The sequence below is a fragment of the Dromiciops gliroides genome, chromosome 5, assembly GCF_019393635.1.
Source record: "Dromiciops gliroides isolate mDroGli1 chromosome 5, mDroGli1.pri, whole genome shotgun sequence".
Taxonomy (NCBI): domain Eukaryota; kingdom Metazoa; phylum Chordata; class Mammalia; order Microbiotheria; family Microbiotheriidae; genus Dromiciops; species Dromiciops gliroides.
The window spans coordinates 125,827,584-125,848,755 of record NC_057865.1 but is presented as its reverse complement, the minus strand read 5'-3'; the positions used below and the strand labels follow the sequence as shown (position 1 = coordinate 125,848,755).

The 21,172-nt window shown below is 36.7% G+C and overlaps 1 protein-coding gene across 1 annotated transcript in view; it reads left to right on the top strand.

Annotated features, from left to right (window-relative positions):
• The window catches only part of PTPRZ1 (protein tyrosine phosphatase receptor type Z1), a 250,813-nt gene that overhangs the window by 128,518 nt on the left and 101,123 nt on the right, over positions 1 to 21,172 (top strand). The window contains 5 exon segments of the mRNA XM_043966245.1: positions 6,685 to 6,836; positions 9,634 to 9,729; positions 10,624 to 10,690; positions 12,587 to 12,744; positions 13,615 to 13,765. Of these exon segments, the coding sequence (XP_043822180.1) occupies positions 6,685 to 6,836; positions 9,634 to 9,729; positions 10,624 to 10,690; positions 12,587 to 12,744; positions 13,615 to 13,765 (624 nt within the window).

Genomic DNA, 21,172 nt, shown 5'->3' with positions numbered 1-21,172 from the left:
GTATTCAAAATAATTACTCCATTTTAAATCTATCCATATTTCCTTCCTTTAGCGGTAGTGTCTTTTATCTTTGTCTTTTTGATCTCCCACTTTATTTGGTGCTTGGAAATGAAAAATAATGATTGACTAGTTCTATGGTATTGAGCAAAGTTAATTACCAGTGTTTCTGTGTTTATGAGGTTTTTTAATACTATGCCTAGGGAGTATTCATAAATTATTTTATGTAAATTACATTTCATTATTTTTAAAGGATTGAAAAGGCACGACCAACAGAGATGAGGAAAAAGATTTATGATAACTTAACTTTCAGCTGTCATATCCCTGATGTTTATGGTTCCAGTCTTAAAACCATTTAACAAAAGAGTGAATTATCTCTTTAGTGTTTTATCCATAGCATCCTACCCATACTTGAGTCAAGTGGTAAGCTTGCTATATGAGTTGACTGACATGTCAGATTTACCATCAGTGACTTCTTGTGGGGGTACTAGTGTTTGTCTGATTTAGAAATATCAACATCTTGTATTATTCAGAAAAGAAAATCATTTTTTCAGAGCCCTCTCCTAAAGTGTCAGATAGGGTTCTCTTTCCTTATCTCACGCTCATGTCATTTTAATTTTTCAGATTTATCATTGTAACAGCTAAATGGACTATAGAGAAAACACAGAGGTAGGAGAGAGAGAAAAAAATGAAGAATGACCATGATTATGTCACATTTAAATTACATTCTAAAGTTTATGTAGTCCTTTGATAAAGAACTATAGAGTGTTACTAGCACCAGCACCACTACTACTATTCATTCTCTCTCTCTCTCTCTCTCTCTCTCTCTCTCTCTCTCTCTCTCTCTCCTTTTCTCTCTCTCTCAACCTCTCTCTCTCTCTCTTTCTCTCTCTCTCTCTCTCTCACACACACACACAGACAATATTATAGAAAAATAGAATGTTAGGACTGGAAGGAGACATAAGGACCATCTTGTCTAGAGGCTTCATTTTGAATATAAGGAAATTGATGAGAGGTTAAATAACTGGTTCCTCAAACTGTATTATTCCTAAAGCACAGGCCTGGCCTGTCACTCCTCTGCTCAAAAGCCTCTACCAGTTCCCTGTTGTCTCTAGGATAAAATATAAATTGCTCTGTTTGTCAATTAAGCCCTTCACAACCCAGCTGCAGCCCACTCTTCCACAAATCACACTTCATTGTGTGATGGTGGCTCTCAAAGGGTGTGCCATACAACCCTTCATGTGCCTAGAGTTTCAGCTAGGTGTACCATGAATTTGATGAAATTCACCCTTAGAATCATGTTTTGAGAATCACTTAAATTGTATGGAATTTGCGCTTGTGATGACATGCATATGCATGAGTCTCTGGGACTCTTCCATAGAGTGCTGATATTTTGCATAGCAAAGAATAATACAGGGGCAGCTAGGTGGTGCAGTGGATAAAGCACCAGCCCTGGATTCAGGAGGACCTGAGTTCAAATCTGGCCTCAGACACTTGATACTTACTAGCTGTGTGACCCTGGGCAAGTCACTTAACCCTCATTGCCCCTCAAAGAAAAAAAAAAGAATAATACTGTAGCATGAGGGGAAAAAATGTTTTGAGAATCACTTTTTTCACTCACAACATTTAATCTCTTGTCTCTCTGCCTCCCCAGCTACACATTTTAGAATTCATAGCTTCCTTCAACCCTCAACTCAAATGTTTCTTGTTATTTTAGTCCTTTCCTGATCACACTAGCTACTTACTGGTGCTTCTCCTGCCATTCAGAACAACAACAACAAAAAAAAATCTTGCATTTACTTTGTAAATATTTTGTGCATACTTATATGTGTAAATGTTATTTCCCCTGATAAAATGTAAGCTTCCTGAGGGCAGGAAGTATTTGATTTTTTTCTTTGTATTTCCAGTGCCTAGCACATAGTAGGTGCTTAATAAAATGCTTTTTGATTGATTGATTCTTAAGTCACTCAACTAATAAATTGCAGAGGCAGTAGAAAGCAAGTCTCCTGACTCCCAGTTTGGCATCCATTTCCTACCTAAGCCTACCTGTGTAAATTAAAAGATCTGTTTCTTGGGAACAGCAGTAATTTGGGCCCTTTGATTATTTCACTGAAAGAAGGTGATGATGTTTTGGGAGTCAATTTTCCAGCATTCCTGTTATCACTTTAAAATGGCATAAGGATAAGATTATTTCATGTTCAGAGACATGGCCAGTCTTTGCTATAGATGGGGATAGGTGATCATCCTGAATGATCAATGAAACACTGTAAAAAGTTCCCCTGCCTAGAAATATGTACCCCAGCTGCTTACTGTCCCTGATTCCTATTTTCACCACAAAGTAGTCATTCCTTTTTATAAAGACATTATATGCTCAGAAGCCACCATTGAAAATGCTAACATGTTTTTGGATAAATTACACTAGGAGCTATTTTTTAAATTAGGAAAATAAACAATTAGCCAACTTGATTTTTTTTTAAAAAGAGGAAAACTAAATTGCCAAGAGTACTATTATTTTAATAGACAGAGAACAGAAGGAAGTTCAAAGGGATACAAAGAAAAGGATAGCCTAGAAACCAATGTGTTTAATTTATTACATACTTTTAAAAATTAATGCAAGCTATTTGTAGTAGAGATAGACAGTTTCACATATAACTATTTTCTTTTTATATATGGGAATATTTGTGCTTGCTGGTGACTTTCAAGTTCAGAAAAATACAAAATAAAAATTTAAATGAAAGAAAATGAATATGCTATTAATTTTTGGAGAATAAAAACATGATATCATCATCCATGATCAATTTGTCATGAATTAGTTGATAAAGACCAGTAAGACAATGCTTATTAGTAAGGCACTAGCCATGGTCCTGAGGGTTTTTAAATAAGGCAGGCAAATGTAAATGATGTGAGAGCAGAGGGAGTAGGTTAATAGCTCATGTATAGCTTATATTGAATTGCTTGAGTTCTTGGGCGGGGAGGGAGGGAGGAATTTGGAACACAAAGGTTTTTTTTAAAAATTGATGTCAAAATTTCTATTTATATGTAATTTGGGAAAATAAAACTTAATGGGAGAAAAAAAAAGTATGAGGTACTGCCCAGGAAAATCAAAGGTCAGTATAGAAGGAAAGGTCTTGAAAAGTCCTGTGGAGGATAGGTGTATATTTCAAAAGGTTTATTTTCCATATCACTTTTACATCCGTAGCTGCATAAATAGAACATAGAGATTTAAGGTACTACAAAGTGGAATCCATATCAACCCTTTTATTTTTTTAATCTCTTCTCCAGTTTCCAAGTTGAAATTACAAACGATAGCTCCTCTGTCCCTGATAATAATACAGTTGTTGCGAGGAAGGCTTTTTAGCATTCTTAAAGCACTGCATAAATGTGAATTATTAAGATTTCATTGCCATTGAAGAGTAGTTATACTAAAGGTCTTTGAAATAGCAAAAATGTGATTCTAAGATTGTCATTTTTACATCTGCAAATAAAAAATGCTTTTTTGTAATCTGTCCCTATTCTGATGGTTTAACTTGCTAGTGTATCATTTAGGGCAAGTGAATCTATCCTGCATTGTGTCTCCTACCCCTTCAGCTCCACTCATCTCATTAACTCTCCTAACCATAACCTCATTTGCTTGGGGTTTTTTTGTCCACTCTACCCAAAACGTGGGCTGACCTAAGTCTGAATCCAACCACTTAAGAGGAATTGAAGGCAGTCTGCCTTGTCTTTGATGCTATAATATGCACATATCATCTAAAAGAACAAAACATTTCACAATATTACATGAAATCAGATTCTAAGGCTAGATTCTTTCTGGCATGTCCGGGAACTTATTTTAAAAATACTTTTAAATTAAATTTTATTCTGTTTTCAGTTTTCAGATTCTCTACCTCCCCTCACCTGAGCACCTCTTAAAGAAACTGAAATGAACCACAAAATCATAGAAGTGAATAAAACATAGAGGTTTTATTCATACCTAAACTCCACTGGACAAATAGTCATCCACTCACTTTTTAAGAGACTTGTTGATGGGGCAGCTAGGTGGTGCAGTAGATAAAGCACCAGCCCTGGATTCAGGAGGACCTGAGTTTAAACCTGGCCTCAGGCACGTGACACTTACTAGCTGTGTGGCCCTGGGCAAGTCACTTAACCCCAATTGCCTCAACCTCCCCCCCAAAAAAAAGAGAGAGAGAGAGAGGCCTGCTGAGTCTACTGCCAAATTACACAAGACAATTAGTTATTCCCTATGTTATCTAGTTCACTACAAACCTGTTAATATTCTCTATAACAAAGCTTCTTAAACTGTGGATTGTGATCCCTAATAGGTAACTGAATGTGGGGGTTGAAAAAATTTTGGCAATGTGATGTTTAAAATTGAAATTTGTGGTAGCCTTAAATTAGAAGCTTTAGCACCAGCCTTTGGGCATTAAGCATTTATTAAAGCATACTAGGTATTAGGAGAAAAAAAAAAACACTTGGAGTTAAGAAAAGGCCTATCTAGCCTAGAGTTCCAGCCCAGTCTGGTTCTTCCTTAAGTCCTCTGCCACAAGCCTGCTTCAACCACAAACTCCTCTCAAACTGAGTGTGGAAGGTTTTTATAGATCTGGATCAGAGGCGGTCCTAACACACTGCTTCAAGCTGATTGGTAGGCATCATCCAAATCCATTGGTTCACTGGACTTGAAGGTGGTCTCGAGTTCAGTTCAAAATCCTTAGCTTCTGAGAACAATACTTCTTTAAGGGCCAGCCAGGTGTGGTTACAATCTAATCAACTTGAAGTAGGCTAATTAGCAAAGTCAATCACTCTCACTTAATTCAATCAGTTTAGATTAATCTCCAGGTGGGCCTTTGAGTATCTGCCAAATCCCATTATTTTCTCACAGCAACAATAAAAGATATACCTATTTTAGGGGCAGCTAGGTGGCACAGTGGATAAAGCACTGGCCTTGGATTCAGGAGTACCTGAGTTCAAATTTGGTCTCAGACACTTGACACTTACTAGCTGTGTGATCCTGGGCAAGTCACTTAACCCCCATTGCCCTTTAAAAAAAAAGATATACCTATTTTATATACCTGTATACCTGGGGTTGCATAAAAATTTCTTGGGCAAAAAGGGGACACAAGTGGAAAAAGTTTAAGAAGCCCTGCTATATAATATTTCTCCATCACCTTCTTTATTGTGCTATAACCTATCCTCCTAATCACCTAAATTACTTCAGATGTGTGTTTGTTTGTTTTGTTTCATTTCACTCTCCTCTGAAGGATTTCTAAATTCTCCAATTCAGAGTTTAAATATGGAGCCTGGGAAGATTCTTACTACTGGTAAATGTGGAGGGATAATTTTGTCCCTCTTGCTTCAAACAACAAAGAACTTCACATGTAGGGAGTGGTCTCTAAGTTTCCCCTAATTAGGAATTCTAGGATTTCAGATTCTTATATAGGTAATTCCCAACTATCCTATTCTTAGTTTTTATAGGTATAATTTATATAGGTATACATACATGTTATATTATATTATTTTTATATATTTATAGGTAATTCCCAAATTTCAGTCTAGTTGAATTTTAAAAGTTTAAGTTATTTAGCAATAAGAATGGAACATAAAAACTATATCATAAATAATAGTTCTGTTCAGATTAATCTATAGTGTAACTGAAATATAGTACTAATAGTACTGCATGACACAGCCACTATGTTTCACAGTACTTCTTTATGTAAATACATCTAGAATTCCAACATGAAATGCTAGCTAGGATTACGTTTCACAAGAGAATCTGGGATTTTCCCTTCTGCCCTCTACCTGCTGGATAGTGGGCACATAGCCTTCCTTGGGTCCTCACTAATATTGGCATCTTTGGACTGGAACAGCTTCCTAAGGACAGGGATTGGGAGGTAGAATGAATGGAAAGGGTGAAGGCTTGGAGTATGAGAGAAGTAAAGGCTTGGGGTTTAAAGAAGGAGATTGAGACTGATGGGTAGTTAAGAGCAGTGGTACAGGGCTTACCTTTCTTTCTTCCTTCTATTTAATCACATCCCTCTTCCCAACTCTCCTCATACACTAAGACTAGGCTAGTGAGTGAATGATAGAAGATGAAGTGGCATCATGGTTGAGGTAGGGGGAGAATAGAAAGAATAGCTGCAAGCCAGCTTTCCCTTGCTCCTTTTCCTTCTTGCCAGCCAGTTCAGTGGGGAGGAGAGTCAGGATTTTATAGGATTATTAAATAGGATTTCGAGCTATCGAGCATCTTAAATATTATCTACTCTAATCCCTACATGTCACCAATAATAAAACTGAGGCCCAGAGAGGTTATGTGGTCTATTTGAGACCTAGCCAATATTCATTTATCTGCTTCTTCCCCTTAGGAGATGGAGGGAAGAGGGATGTGTGGCAGGTTGGGGCAGTCATAGGATGGATGATTTCATACCAGCAAGGAAGAAGGGTAATAGAAAAGTCATGGGAGCTGTGATGAACATGTAGGGACTTTTTTAGTCTTTGTTAATAATCAGCTTACAAAACTGTCACTTGATAGAATTGGTTTAAATCTCTCCAGTAAATAATTCCATTTTTAATTTGTGAAAAATAAGATGGTATAACATGTAACATATATGAGAAATTTTTGTTCTAAACAAGGTCTTCTGTTGTCAAAAGCCTAGATGTAATTTTGTTATTGATTTTTTTTTTCCTTCTTAGTGGAAATAAATCTGACAAATGACTACCATCTCAGTGGAGGTGATATAGAAACTATGTTCAAAGCAAGCAAGATAACTTTTCACTGGGGAAAATGCAATACGTCATCTGATGGTTCAGAACATAGTTTAGAAGGACAAAAATTTCCACTTGAGGTAATGACAATCATAGTTATCCTAGAAACTGTGCTGTTTTGTAAATATTTGTTATTAGGTTATCCAGCATGTTTTGTGCTTCATAGTCATTTCTTGGAAATTTATACGTCTCATAACTTTTATGTAAAACACTATTTTATATTGGATGAACATAAAGATACAATGCATTTAGATATGGAAATAAGTCTTTATTTCATTTTCCCTCCCTCCAATACATCTATTCCAATAATTCAAATAAAAAGATCTCATGAGGTTTTCTGAGTCCATTTGGGCCCAGAATATCAAGAAGATGTGATCTTGAATTATACACTTCTCGAAGCAAGAACTGTTAATACTAGGGAGAGGTCTTCCTAAATACTTTAATTTATAGGATCATAGATTTAGAGCTAGAAGAAATATTAGAGGGTACTAAAATTTGGGTAGGTAGGTAGTGTGGTGGAAAGAGAGCTGGACCTGGAGTCAGGAAGATCTGAGTTCAAATCCAGTTTCAGATATTAACTGCATTATCCTGGGCAAGTCACTTAACCCTATTTGCTTCAGTTTCCTTATCTGTAAAATAAGCTGGAGAAGGAAATGGCAAACCATTCTAGGGTCTTTGCCAGTCAATCCATAAATAGCATCACAAAAAGTCAGAAGCAACTTGTAACCACTCCTATTTAAACGGATATAGAATAGTAAGACACAGGAGGTAAAATTGTTTGCTCAAGGTTACATAAGCGATAAATGGCAGAGTGAGTGTTAACACTACAAATCCAGTGCTAGTTGCCATCACACCTCCCTCGAAGAAAGCATTCATTAAGGACCCACTATGTGCAAGAGAAATCAACATAGAAAGAGAACACTAATGGTTCTAAAGAATGAATGCAGCTTTCAGCTTTTAATCAAGGGGCTGTTTTTCTATTGGGAGAATCTTACTCTATGCAGTCTTCTGTAGGTTTCCCATCATGGTGGCAGACCTTTTGCAATGTAGAAATTCTTTTCTTTATACAGTAGTTGTGTTCCTGAAATGCTTCTTGTACATTTAATTTTCCTAACTGGGATCAGTTGCACTCATTGACTTACCGTTTTAATTTCAGAGGTCTTTATTTTCACATCTGATAGTGTCTCAAATAACAACAGAGCACAATGACCCTTTGACCTCTCTCTCAAATAATTAATGATATGTAAACACTTAAATACATTATGGAACTCAATACTTAAGGGGTCACAGAAGTGAATCTTTTTTTTTTGTAAGTGACATGATATTTTTATGGGAATTATAATTTCCTAATGTTAAGCTAATAATTTTGTTTTTTCATGTATTATATTTCCTTAGAGTAAGATATCACTAGAGCTTTTACTATATTTACCTTCTCCCTACACTATCCTAAAACCTGTTTGGAAAAAGGGGCATTAAATTCATTTTTTAAAGGTACATATGCCACATCATCTGTATATATTTAGCCATCCTGCAACATAACCTATTTGTTTACTGTCAAGACTCTGAAAGTTAATGTAAAAAAAAAATGATCAGCCAAAATATTTTGTAAAAGGCAATAAACTAAAACTCATTCCTTGGTTCTTTCTGTGCTTACTCAGAGTCCGTTTGCTCTTAATTTATATACAATTTAAACAGATTGGAATAAGTAAGCACAATAACCCTACACATTTAGGGTATGCCAGCTAGACATCAGTTCATCATCAGCAACATTCAGTATTGCTGACTAAGTGAAAAACATGGTTGGCTAAAGGATTGGGTTCAAATCCTGCCTCAGATACTGATCTGTGTGATTAGATACTCAGATCTGTCTGACCTTGGAAAAGTCCCTTACTTCCCTGTGCCTCAGTTTTCTCATCTGTTAAAAGAGGAGGTTGGCGGGGGCAGCTAGGTGGCACAGTGGATAGAGCACCGGCCCTGGATTCAGGAGTTCCTGAGTTCAAATCCAGCCTCAGACACTTAACACTTACTAGCTGTGTGACCCTGGGCAAGTCACTTAGCCCCCATTGCCCTGCAAAAAAAAAAAAAAAAAAAGAGGAGGTTGGACTAGATGACTTCTAAAGATCCAGTGCTAAATCTGTGACACTATAATACTATGAAATTCATACTATACCCTTTTTTAAAAGTCTAGGAAATGGAGGCAGCTAGATAGTACAGTGGATAAAGCACTGGTCCTGGATTCAGGAGGACCCGAGTTCAAATCCAGCCTCAGACACTTGACACTTACTAGCTGTGTGACCCTGGGCAAGTCACTTAATCCTTATTGCCCACCCCCCAAAAAGGTCTAGGAAATGGTGAATATTAAAGATTTCTGAAATAATGTTGTTGGTGTTTTTAGGGGGGTAAACCCTTAGCAATGTTAAAAAAAAAACAAACCCAGACTATTCCAAATGGACAATTCTTCTCCAAGCTTTCTAGATAAATTGACTTTTCACTCTACTAAGTCACTTTCTTAATGTACTCTGTGGCCTGAACATGTTAATCAGCTTCCAAATGAGTGTGGCTTATCACTAGGGAACCATTTACAATCTACAGCCTTTCATTCAGTGCATAAAATATTTATTATATTCAGGTCATAGAATTTACATTGACTTTTTTGTAAAAGAGCAAGCCTTTTGTGGTTATTTAATAAAAGCTGACAACTACACGTTGCATGCACATGTCTATTTTGAAACTAGGCCCCTGCATGCCTCAGCTCATGGCCTTCCTGTGGATTTACCTCTTGCAAGTAGACACTTCAGTGAAGAGATCAATTCTTTCAAGTCTGTTTGATCAATTTTGATAGCTCATTTCTGAATTTCATTTTTTTATTTTTTGTAGATGCAAATCTACTGCTTTGACCCGGACCAGTTTGCAAGTTTTGAGGAAGCAGTTAAAGGGAAAGGAAAGTTAAGAGCTTTATCCGTTTTATTTGAGGTAATGATACTTTGGTTATAGAACTACATTATCTCTGATGGGTGATTGTGAGTATCATATGAGGTGAAAGTGTGCCTATACAAATGTAAGGTTTTATTATCAATTAGTGTTATCCTTTCCACATTGTGGGAATTAGGGATGTTTCTCTCCCCCTCCCCACAAAAAGAGAAACCTGGAAAATCTGTGTAAAAAATTTTGGCCCTCCCTTTGTATCAGAGAGGTATGAATTATTTTGGTATTAAAAGATAAAATATGTTGTTATTATATAATACTTCACATATATTCTATGCATTTCTGAGTTTCTAGACTTTTTCTGTGTCTGCCACCGGCTCTTCACATGTTGTCTGTAGCTTACACAAAACTCTCAAAAATTCTCATTTAATTTTTTATGCTGACCTTCAATATATTGAAACCATGTTGGGGAAAGTCAAGGTGTGGAAGGGGTGACTGTAGAGCAGTCACCATAGAGGCAGTGTGGTAAAATAGATAAAGTCAAGAAGGGACTAATCCAAATCTTGCCCTTGACAGTTATTAGCTCTGTGATATTGAGCAAGACATTTAACATCTACGTACCTCCAGCAATTATATAGGACTTTTCTTCTAAATCATAGCTATGTAGTCTGCCTTGGTAGAAGGAGGTCTTACATCTGAGGCTTACCAAATCATAGATCCTTCAGGTATAGCAGTCATCACGGACTATCAGAAGATTTTCTAAAGTTTTATTTGAATATATTATACTTTGAAGCACAATTTTTGAATGCTTAAGATGGAATCTGGTAGCTTTTAAAGAACCATATACCTGGCACAGAGTAGGTGTTTATTAAATGCTTATCAACTGACTAACACTGAGTAAAATATTATAACCATACTTAGAACATCACTTTTCTTTAATAGGTTGGAGTAGAAGAGAATATGGATTATAAAGCGATTATTGAAGGAGTAGACAGTGTTAGCCGTTTTGGTAAGTTACTATTCAGTTTAGAGGAGTATATGTCTTCCAGATTATACCTTTGATATGTATAAAGCTTTAATGAAAAACATCTAGTCTCAAAGTTGAAATATATACACAAAGAGAAGATATGTATGTGTACATAAAAGGCATAATGTCTTAAGATACTTAGGAAAATCTTTATTTTTTTCCAAATGCAGAAGTATTATGTTTTTAAACTAGAGGAATCTCTGCTTTCTTTCTCCTGTTAGTGACACACATTCCCAATTTCCAAGAACAATTTGTCAAAAAAAAAAATCTGTCAAATGTGAGTCATAAAATTCTAATGGAGGGAAGAAACTGGCATCTTATTGATTTCATTCTTTAATCAGATCAATCTCATAATACTTTTGTATTTTGGATTATTGCTTCTATATTTTATATCAGTTTTGTGTATAATGAAAAGATTCTAACTTCTAAATTGAAGCCAGACACTTTGGTGAAATACAAATTTCAAATAAAAAATTGATTAACTTCTCTAAATAAAAATTAAGTTCTCAAATGTAACCCTGGAAAAACACTTTCCTAAACCATAAAAAAGAGAGACTACTTTAGGAAGAATTACCATGGAGAGTGAAATAGAATATGCTTTGATAGCATTAAGCTTAATTGGTTTATGAATATTTTGTTGACTATCAAATAAACTGGTATAGACATCAGAGAAATGTTAGTCCATAATAAAAAGGAAAAGTGTTAAGTATTGACCATTATTAATGGATCAACCATAGGATGCGAGAGAAAGGATGCAAAGACAATGCCTGACACCATACTCAGTTGTTAGTCGAATCAAATTGAATAGCAGGTACTTCCCAGGGTCTGAGACTACAATGCAGGCATCATTATTATTTTGTTGTTCATTTTCATAGATCTCTAGTGCTGCATATTAGGACCTGACATTTTAAAAGTTATTGATAAAATAAGGAATATTACTAACCTGGAAGCTCTCAACTTTCAAATCAAGAATAAAACTCAATATCTAGGACCTTGTCCTCAAAATCAAAGGCTAGCATAGGATTGATTCATCTTTGTCAATTTTGTGTGATGTCTTAAATTGACCAAGCATCTCTGTAGTCAGGCAAGTGTGACCTACTGGGGTGCTCCTTTTACTTCATGAAGGGGAAAATCAAACAGGAGACAAAACGATCTTTTTCTATCTACTTTCTTTATTTGAAGACACTGCTGCCCAATTCAGCATGAATGTCACCAACCACACATGTATCTGTTTAGACGGTAACAGATTTTATCTAGCCTAAGGGGGTAAAACTGCTTCTTAGAATGCCTAAACCTAAAAATGTTGTTGTAACTATAAAAGAGCTATCTTATTCTTCATAGTCTGATCATCCTATCTGGATGCATGTTAAGTTATTGTTATCCTCCTTAAACTATGACACCCAGAAATGAATGTGATTATTTTTTAAAATTCAGCCATATTCTCACATGTATCTTTAAATAGTGTATTTCCTGCTTATTTAAATATGTTATTGTTTATATTAATACCGAACAGAACAAAGACATGAGAATTAGAAAAAAGCTAATACCTTTGTAGGAAATAACTGATTGGATTGCTGACTTATTTTGATCAAGATATTGTTGATGTGCTTTAATTTAAAACTTAGCTCCCACCAAAGAATGTAAGAGTCTAAAGAAAACATGGGGTTTATTCGTGGAGATGTTTTATCTGCATGCATATCCCCATGGCTGAATATATTTATATATCTTAACTATAATATATTATATAGTTATAATTTAATTATAATTTCAATCAAATGGTTATTAAACTGTGAGTTGCTGTTTTATTAGCAGCTGTGATTATTTTGGTAATAAACAGTGCTGGAGCTCAAAACAAAAATGTACAATATTGCTTTGCAGGAAAGCAAGCTGCATTAAATCCATTTGTTTTGCTGAATCTTCTGCCAAACTCTACTGACAAGTATTACACTTACAATGGATCTTTGACCACTCCTCCCTGCACAGAATCAGTTAACTGGATTGTCTTTAAAGATCCCATTAGCATTTCTGAAAGCCAGGTAATTTTGCAAATCTAATTGATGTGAAGTTATTTCTCAGAATTGCTCAAAGGTAAATATTTCTAGAAATAATATTTTGGAAACACACCATATAGTTTCTTTTTTAAATTATTTGTTAAATTCAGAAATCAATAAACAGCAAGATAAAATTAACATTTCCATAAACAGAGTAGAACAGGGAAAAGTTTAGTGCATGAAGCTGTGAATCACTACTACGTACATTTTGTTTTTCCTTTAAAGTAGATGATATGTTATTTTCAACATGTAATTTTCAAAGCTGTCCTGCTTGTCTATACTGTGTAATTTCAAGTTCCATGGTCCAGAGTCTGTGAGGAAGAGGGGTAGATGGCATCATTCTTCTCCTTCTTTCTCCAGTGACCAGTGGTAATCTCATGGAGCCATAAAAAATGAGAGCACAGGACTCAGAATTACTCTTTTTCTGGAAAGTTTATGTCATTGACTATAACAATGTCCATGAAATCACTGTAGAACAATAAGTCAATATTAGTGAATATTGTTAGAACTGAATCACCCTCTCATTCCAGTTAAGAATCAACAAACTATATTTTATAAGGGTTTTAATAGGAAGTATCTGTTGTTTCAAAGCAAAACGTTACTGATTTTTTTTTTTAGAAAAGAAAACTTGTATGTTGATAAGGTAATTTATGTGAAGTTTTTAATTTTCTAGGTTAAAAAAAGTAAAATAAAATTCAAGGATTCTTTTTCTAAATTAATTTCAAATTTAGTGTTAGTTTTATTTAGGAAGTTTTGTGTTTCGTTTTGATTTGAGGAAGGTAGCATTTTGGTTGGTGCTCCTTTCCTTTGGAGTTTTATAATAACTATTTTGATTTGCTTGGTCCTTTTTCCCAGTTGGCTGTTTTTTGTGAAGTTCTTACAATGCAGCAGTCTGGGTATGTCATGCTGATGGACTACCTGCAGAATAACTTCCGAGAACAGCAGTACAAGTTCAGCAGGCAGGTGTTCTCTTCATATACTGGAGAAGAAGAGATCCATGAAACAGGTATTTGTGGTTGTTTTTGTTCATTCCTTCTACTGACCATGCAGACTGCATCATTATTTGAAATAAATACAAGTCAAGAGAAAATACTTTGTAAACTTGGGCTATGTATGAAGCTCAACCCCCTGGGATTTCCAGAGATTTAAAAAAAAAACAAAACCAGACATGGTCTTTTACCCTTTACTTCAAGGAGATGAGTCATGTACACTATAGCTTAACTACAGTAAATGGCAATTTATGTGTACCCAGTATCATAAGAAAAGTACATACCAAGGGAAGAGAAAGAATTTCTTTCTGGCGTGATCAGGTTTTATGAAAAGGTGGCATTTGAACTAGACCTTCAGTTAGAGGTAGAATATTGATGCACAGATACTCAAGGAAGGAATTCCAAGTAGATAATATTTCTAACATAGGTCCCAAAAGAGAAGACAGAAAGATTTGTTCCTTGAACTATAGTCAGTCAGTTAAGTCAGTCAGCAAATGTTTATTAAGAGCCTGTTAGGTTCCAGGCACTCTAGTAGGCCCTGGAGATAGAAAGACAGAAGGAAGACAGGCCCTGCCCTCAAAAAACTCAAAATGTAATGGGGGAGAAAACCAGCTATATACACGATAAATAGAAAATGATCAACTGAGGAAAGACTTCCTGTAGAAGGTAAGATTTTAGCCTGGATGAAGTCAGGGAAGCCAGTAATCAGGGATGAGAAAGGTGAGTGAAGGACAGCCAGTGAAAATTCCCAGAGTTAGAAGATGGTTCATCTTGTTTCAGGAAAGGCAAGGAGGCCAGTGTTCCTGGACTAAAGACTAAGAGGGTGGGGAAATAGCTGTAAGCTGTAAGAAGACTATAAAGGTAAGAGGGGCCAGATTCTATAGGCAATTGAACACCTAATAGAGGATTTTATATTTGATCCTGGAAGTAACAGGGAGCCACTGAAGTTTATTGTGTGGAGGAGCGACATGGTCAGACCTGTGCTTGAGGAAAATCACTTTGGTGGCCAAGTGGAGGATAAACTGGAATGGGGAGAGATATGTGGCAGGCTAATCAACCAGCAGGCTATTACTGTAGTGAAGGTATGAGGTGATTAGGGCCTATTCTAGGTTGGTGGCAGAATCAGAGAACAGTGGGGAGATGCAAGCAATATGACAAAGGTAAGAACAACAGATTGAATATATGGGGTGGGAGAGAATAAAGAGTCGGAATGACACCTAGGTTGTGAGCCGGGGGATTGGGAGGATAATGATGTCCTCCACAGTAATAGGGAAGTGGGGGCAGCTATGTGGCACAGTGGATAAAGCACTGGCCCTGGATTCAGGAGGACCTGAGTTCACATCTGGCCTCAGACACTTGACACTTACTAGCTGACCCTGGGAAAGTCACTTAACCCTCATTGCCCCACAAAAAATAAAACCAAACAAACAAACAAAAAACCCCACAGTAATAGGGAAGTTTGGGAAGGGAAAGGTTTTGGGGAAAAGGTGAGTTCAGTTTTAGAAATGTTAAGCTAGGGGGCAGCTAGGTGGCGCAGTGGATAGAACACCAGTCCTGGAGTCAGGAGTACCTGAGTTCAGGTCCGGCCTCAGACACTTAACACTTACTAGTTGTGTGACCCTGGGCAAGTCACTTAACCCCAATTGCCTCACTAAAAAAAAAAAAAAAAGAAATGTTAAGCTAGGATATCCAGTTTGAGATATGGGATATGGGAGGTCGGCAAAGAGGTCAGGGCTGGTTAAGTAGATTTGGGAGTCATCAGAACACAGATGATAATTGAATCCATGGCAGCTGATGAGATTACTGAGTGAAATCATATAGAGGGAGAAGAGAAGAGGGCCCAGGACAGAGCCCTGTGGAACACCCTTGCTTAGGTGGCTCGATACAGATGAAGATCCAGCAAAGGTAACTGACAGAGAGTGGTCAGATAGGTAGGAGGAGAACCAGGAGAGTGTCCCAGAAACCTAGAGAGAAGAGGGTATCAAGAGAGAGAGGATGCTCCAATGTCAAAGGCTATAGAGAGGTCAAGGAGAATGAGGATTGAGAGAAATCATTCAGTTTGATTAGGGCATGGTGCATGGAGGAGCCCTATGAGGCCATTATTATCCACATTTTTTATAACTAAGGGAATTAAAACTTAAAGCTGTTAAGTGTCTAAGAGTATGCAACTAGAAACTCATACTTTGAACCCAAGTCTCTTGATTTTAAGTCAAGTACTTCTACTTTACCATCCTGCTGATATGTTGAATTTGAGAAGCCATTGGGATATTCCAAAAGGTAGTTAAAAATACTATAATACTGGAGCTTAGGAGAGAAATCAGGGCTTAGAGATTTGAGAGTCATCTACATAATATTAATAGTCTGAAACTGTTGTGAATGGATGGAATCCCCATCAGTGAAAATGTAGAGATAGAAGTGAAGGCTAAGGAGAAAACCTTTGGAAATACCCACAGTTAGTCAATAACCGTAGTCAATGACCAAGCACAGTTCAGAAGGATCATAATGAAACATCCTACCCACCTCAAGATAGAGATCCTGGATTCAGAGTACAGATTTAGACATGGCCAATTTAAGTATTTGTTTTGCTTGATGATATGTTTGTAATGGGATTTGTTTTTCATGTTTTTTTCATTGGGAGGTGGGGAAATGAAGAGTCTTCACAGGTGAGAAGGAGAAAACTTGGACCTGAAAATAAGTGAATTTAAAAAAAAAAAAAGGGGGGGGGGGGAAAGTGAGAGCCAGTAAGGAATATAAAAAGAATTCAGAGAGATAGAAAGAGAGCCAAAGTGACGCTTGTCATGGAAGACCAGAGAATGAGTCCTAACTCTTAAGCCCATACCATATTCTCTCAATTTCCTGTATTTGACAACAGTCTTGTTTTGAGAAATGGAGAAAATCGAGAGGCCAAAGATGACTTAGAGTCCTCTTCCATGAGACAAGAAGCATGGCAATGTCACACAATGAAAAATCATACAAAAGGGAGTATTGTTATTTTAAATTTATTAAACAACATAGACCTTATTTTAAGTTTTCCCATAGCAGACAAAATGATCTTTTTTTTTTTTAACCTTTGGTTCTTCCCAGAATCTGTGAAAAAGTTAGTGAAATAGTTGAAGTGTTACTTTCTTAGTTTTCCTTAGTTCTCCTTTCATTTTTGCTCCATAAAAAAAAAAAATGTCTTTAACATGTAAAATGCTACTTTAATAATCATCCGTTTTTCAAAGATTCGTTTTTTTAAAAGAACACAGGTTAATTGTTTTAATGTGATATTTGTGGGAATAATTTTCCTGTTACCAAAAAAGAAGAGAGTGAAAACAATGATGAATAGCTACATTTAATGCAACATTAAGTTTCTAATTAAATTGCCCCAAAGCCAGGAAATTCAATTATGTCTCCACCAGCAACACTGAACACTGTAACATCCTGTCCAGTAAATAATAGAATATTAATTAATGGAAAATGGAACAGAACTGAGCCAGCTTCTTTTCTAAAATAAAATAAACAAAATAAATTAATCGAATTAACCACTATTATATTCTTTTAAAAAACTGCACTGTTATTAATGATTTGTGAGTATGAGAATGAAAGGAAATTCGGAGATAGGAAAGCACTTATTATGTTAGGTGGCTGCTTCTTATTCTTGTGGCTTTAAAATATAAGCTACCATTGTTCTGACTTGATGTGGAATATTGTCATTTTTGCCCCGGAATGGTGGAGGTGTGTGTATTTTTGTGGAGAACATGATTTTTTCCCACAAAGCTTCAGAATAAAAATGATGAGGACCTACATTTGTGCCAAAAGGAACAATAGTAGATCTTAACAATTTGGGCCTTTTGCTCTGCCCTAAGAATAAAGGAAACTTTCCAAATACCACAGATTATTTGGTGAGTATGAATTGCAAGTATGAGATTGACTTTTCTTGTGTGACTTAGAAAAAAGAAAAAAGTTACTACTTTAAAGTCACCCCATGTTCATGGCCAAGAAATTTCACCTTTTGCTAACTGAAATGAAAGCAAGCTCTCTGAAGAACATTAGCCCAGCCATGGTGGGGCAGCTCTGGGATGGGGAGGAGGAGCAGAAGGGATGAGAGTATGCAGTCAGGAGGTGGAATAGGAAGAATTTAATGAGGGCCTTATCATGTCTGGAACCGTGTGAAGAAACTTATCCCATCATAGCCATATAGAAGCTATTATTAACAACTGATAAGGACTTTTAGAATAAAAGGATTTATGTATGGAAAAATAAAAATAGTAAACTAAGAATTAAATAGTAAAGAAAATGCATCTTCCCTTCAAAGAAATACCCTGTCTCAGAACCCCTGACAAGTAGTCAGGTCATCTAATGAGGCAAAATAATTTGATGCTAGTATTTTCACATCACAATGCTGTTGTGTTAGAGCTAGGAGAATTTTCTGTAGTCTGCTACCAATTTTGTATTATGGGTTATCCCATAGAACTGTTTTCTTCCTCAAAGGTTAATGGGGGGGCAGCTAGGTGGCGCAGTGGATAAAGCATGGGCCCTGAATTCAGGAGGACCTGAGTTCAAATCTGGCTCAGACACTTGACCATTTATTAGCTGTGTGACCCCTGCGGCAAGTCATTTCACCCTCATTGCCCTGCAAAAAAAAAAAAAAAGGACAAAAAAAGGTTAATAGGAGTAAATAGCATTCATAAATGTCACTGATGTGCAAATATTGACTTCTAACAGTATGTCAAAAAATTAATGAAAAGTATTTGCACCTGAGTATGATGTGGTTAATAATAATATAACAATAACAATAACTGAAATTAGTATAGCACTTTAAGGTTTGCAAAACACTTGCGTAGTTATCTTATTTGAAACCCTCAACTCCAAAAGGTAGGCATTACTATCTCCATTTTACAGATTAGGAAACTGAGACTATGAAAGGCTAAATGACTGGCCCAGTGATGAGCCCAGATCTTCCTGATCTAAACACCAACACTCTTATCAACCGCAGCAGCATACAAATGCTGAACTGCCCACCCCCCCCCAGAGCAACTGTGTACCCCAGAAATTAATGGTGGTCAGAAATATAAATACTAGACCATTTTCAGGGTTATAACCATTTCTACCACTCCTTGTGTTCTTAAAAGTGCTTCGGGCAGCTAGGTGGCGCAGTGGATAGAGCACCAGACCTGGATTCAGGAGGACCTGAGTTCAAATCTACCCTCAGACACTTGACACTTGCTAGCTGTGTGACCCTGGGCAAGTCACTTAACCCTCATTGTCCCCACAAAAAAACAAACAGAAAAAAAAAAAACAGAAAAAGTGCTTCATATCACATACTACTTTAGTTGGGCAAAAGTTGGGTTAGTGTGCATTCCTTAAGCACCTACTGTATGCCCATCACTGTGCTAAACCCTGGGGATGAAGATAAAGGCAAAACAGAGCCTGCTTTCAAGGAATTCATAGTATGATGAAAGAGAAAACATGCAAACCACCACATACAAACAAGATGCATATGGAATGAATTGAAGATAATCACAGAGGGAAGCAGAGAACCACGAATGGGATTTTAGCTGGAAATTCAAGGAAGCCAGAAGGTGGAGATAAAGAGGCAGGGCATTCTAAGCATGGAGGACAGCCAGTGAAAATGCATGGAATCGGGGGCAGCTAGGTGGAACAGTGGATAGAGCACTAGCCCTGGAGTCAGGAGTACCTGAGTTCAAATCTAGCCTCAGACACTTGACACTTACTAGCTGTGTGACCTTGGGCAAGTCACTTAACCCTCATTGCCCTGCAAAAAAAAAAAAAGAAGAAAATGCATGGAATCAGGAGATGGAGTATTTTGAATGAGAAACAGCAAGGAACTTCAATCTAAACATTTATTTGGATTTAGAATTTAAACCTCACTGAATCAAAGAGTACAAAAATGGAAGCAAGGTATAAGAATGCCATTTTCCTCCCATATTTGGGACTCAGAAAACACCAGTTATAGAAGAATCAGGATTGCAAGTGACCCAAAGGAAAAATGGAAAGCTATCTTGTAGGTACCAGCTCCCTTCAGCATGGTACCCACAGTGACTTTTGTGAAAGAAATGATATCAAAGATAGAAACATACATACCCAGAAAGGAGATGTATTGATCATGTAGTGAAAAGAACAAAGGACCGGGGTTCAAATCTCAGCTCTGTTACTTACTTTATGTCTGGATAAATCACTTCCTGCCCCTAGGATTCTTCCTCTTTGGGATGTTTACCTAAAGAATATGCTGCTGTTGTTTAGAAATTCACATTAGAAATACATCATTTCTGATTATGACATTTACAACCTTTTGAAGATCTATATGGATTTTTTTTTTGGTTTCAGTTTATTAAGATTATACTACACTGTGAGGAGAAAGCCTTAACCTCAATGATTGTTTATCTCACAGATCCATAAATCTTGTTGTTTCCTTCGTAAAAGTCATCCAAGTATCTGCTAGTTATTGAAAAGGGGTTCATCAGCTTTTACACAAGTGTGGTAGGAATACATTAGTATGTGTTTACAGATTATACTCAATATACTTCTATGTTAAAATTTAATAATTGAGTCCTATTTGGTGACACTAAGCAGTTGTCAGTGGTGTTTTCTCCAGCACTGTCCATCATAAGTGTGTCTGTTCTCTCCTTTTTCTTCCGTACATTTCTCTTTTTGCTTCCACTGTCCTCCCAGGCCTAGAAAGTGTCCCTTCTTCACCTCTGCCTCATAGAATCTGTCTCTTCCTTCAGGATTCAGCTCAAGTATCACCTTTTGCACAAAGCTTTTATTGACCTTCTCTTCCCCCCCCCCACCTCCCCCCTAGCTAGCATCCTCCCTTCCTTATCTATCTTGTATTTAAGCGATTTGCATTTACTTTGTATTTAGTCTGTTTATACTCACAAATATACATTTTTGGTCTCCCACACAGAATGTAAGCTCCTGTGGACAGGAGCTATTTTATTTTTTAACTTTATATCCCCAGCACCTGGCACATTGCATGGCACATAGTAGGGCTTTTTGATGAATTGATCAATTCTTTCCTTCTTTCCTACTCTGTCTTTTTTATTTCCATTTCTTCCTCAATCTTTTTTCTTTTCTCTGCCTTAGGCCTTTTTTTTTTTAAATGGTATACTGTGGTACCCATGGATATTCAACTTAGTTTTAGGCTAATTATTAGGCCATTATTAGACTAACTAGACCATCATTCCATCTATAGAGACAAGGGTAGTATTATGAAAGGGGCAGCTAGGTGGCACAGTGAATAGTGTAGTAGGCTTGTACTTTTGAATTCTTTATGAATTAAAATCTGACCTCAGATTCTTCCTACCTGTGTGACCCCTGGGCAAGTCACTTAACCCCTGTTTGCCTCAGTTTGCTCATCTGTAAAATGAGCTGGAGAAGGAAATGGCAAATCATTCCAGTATCTTTACCAAGAAAACCCC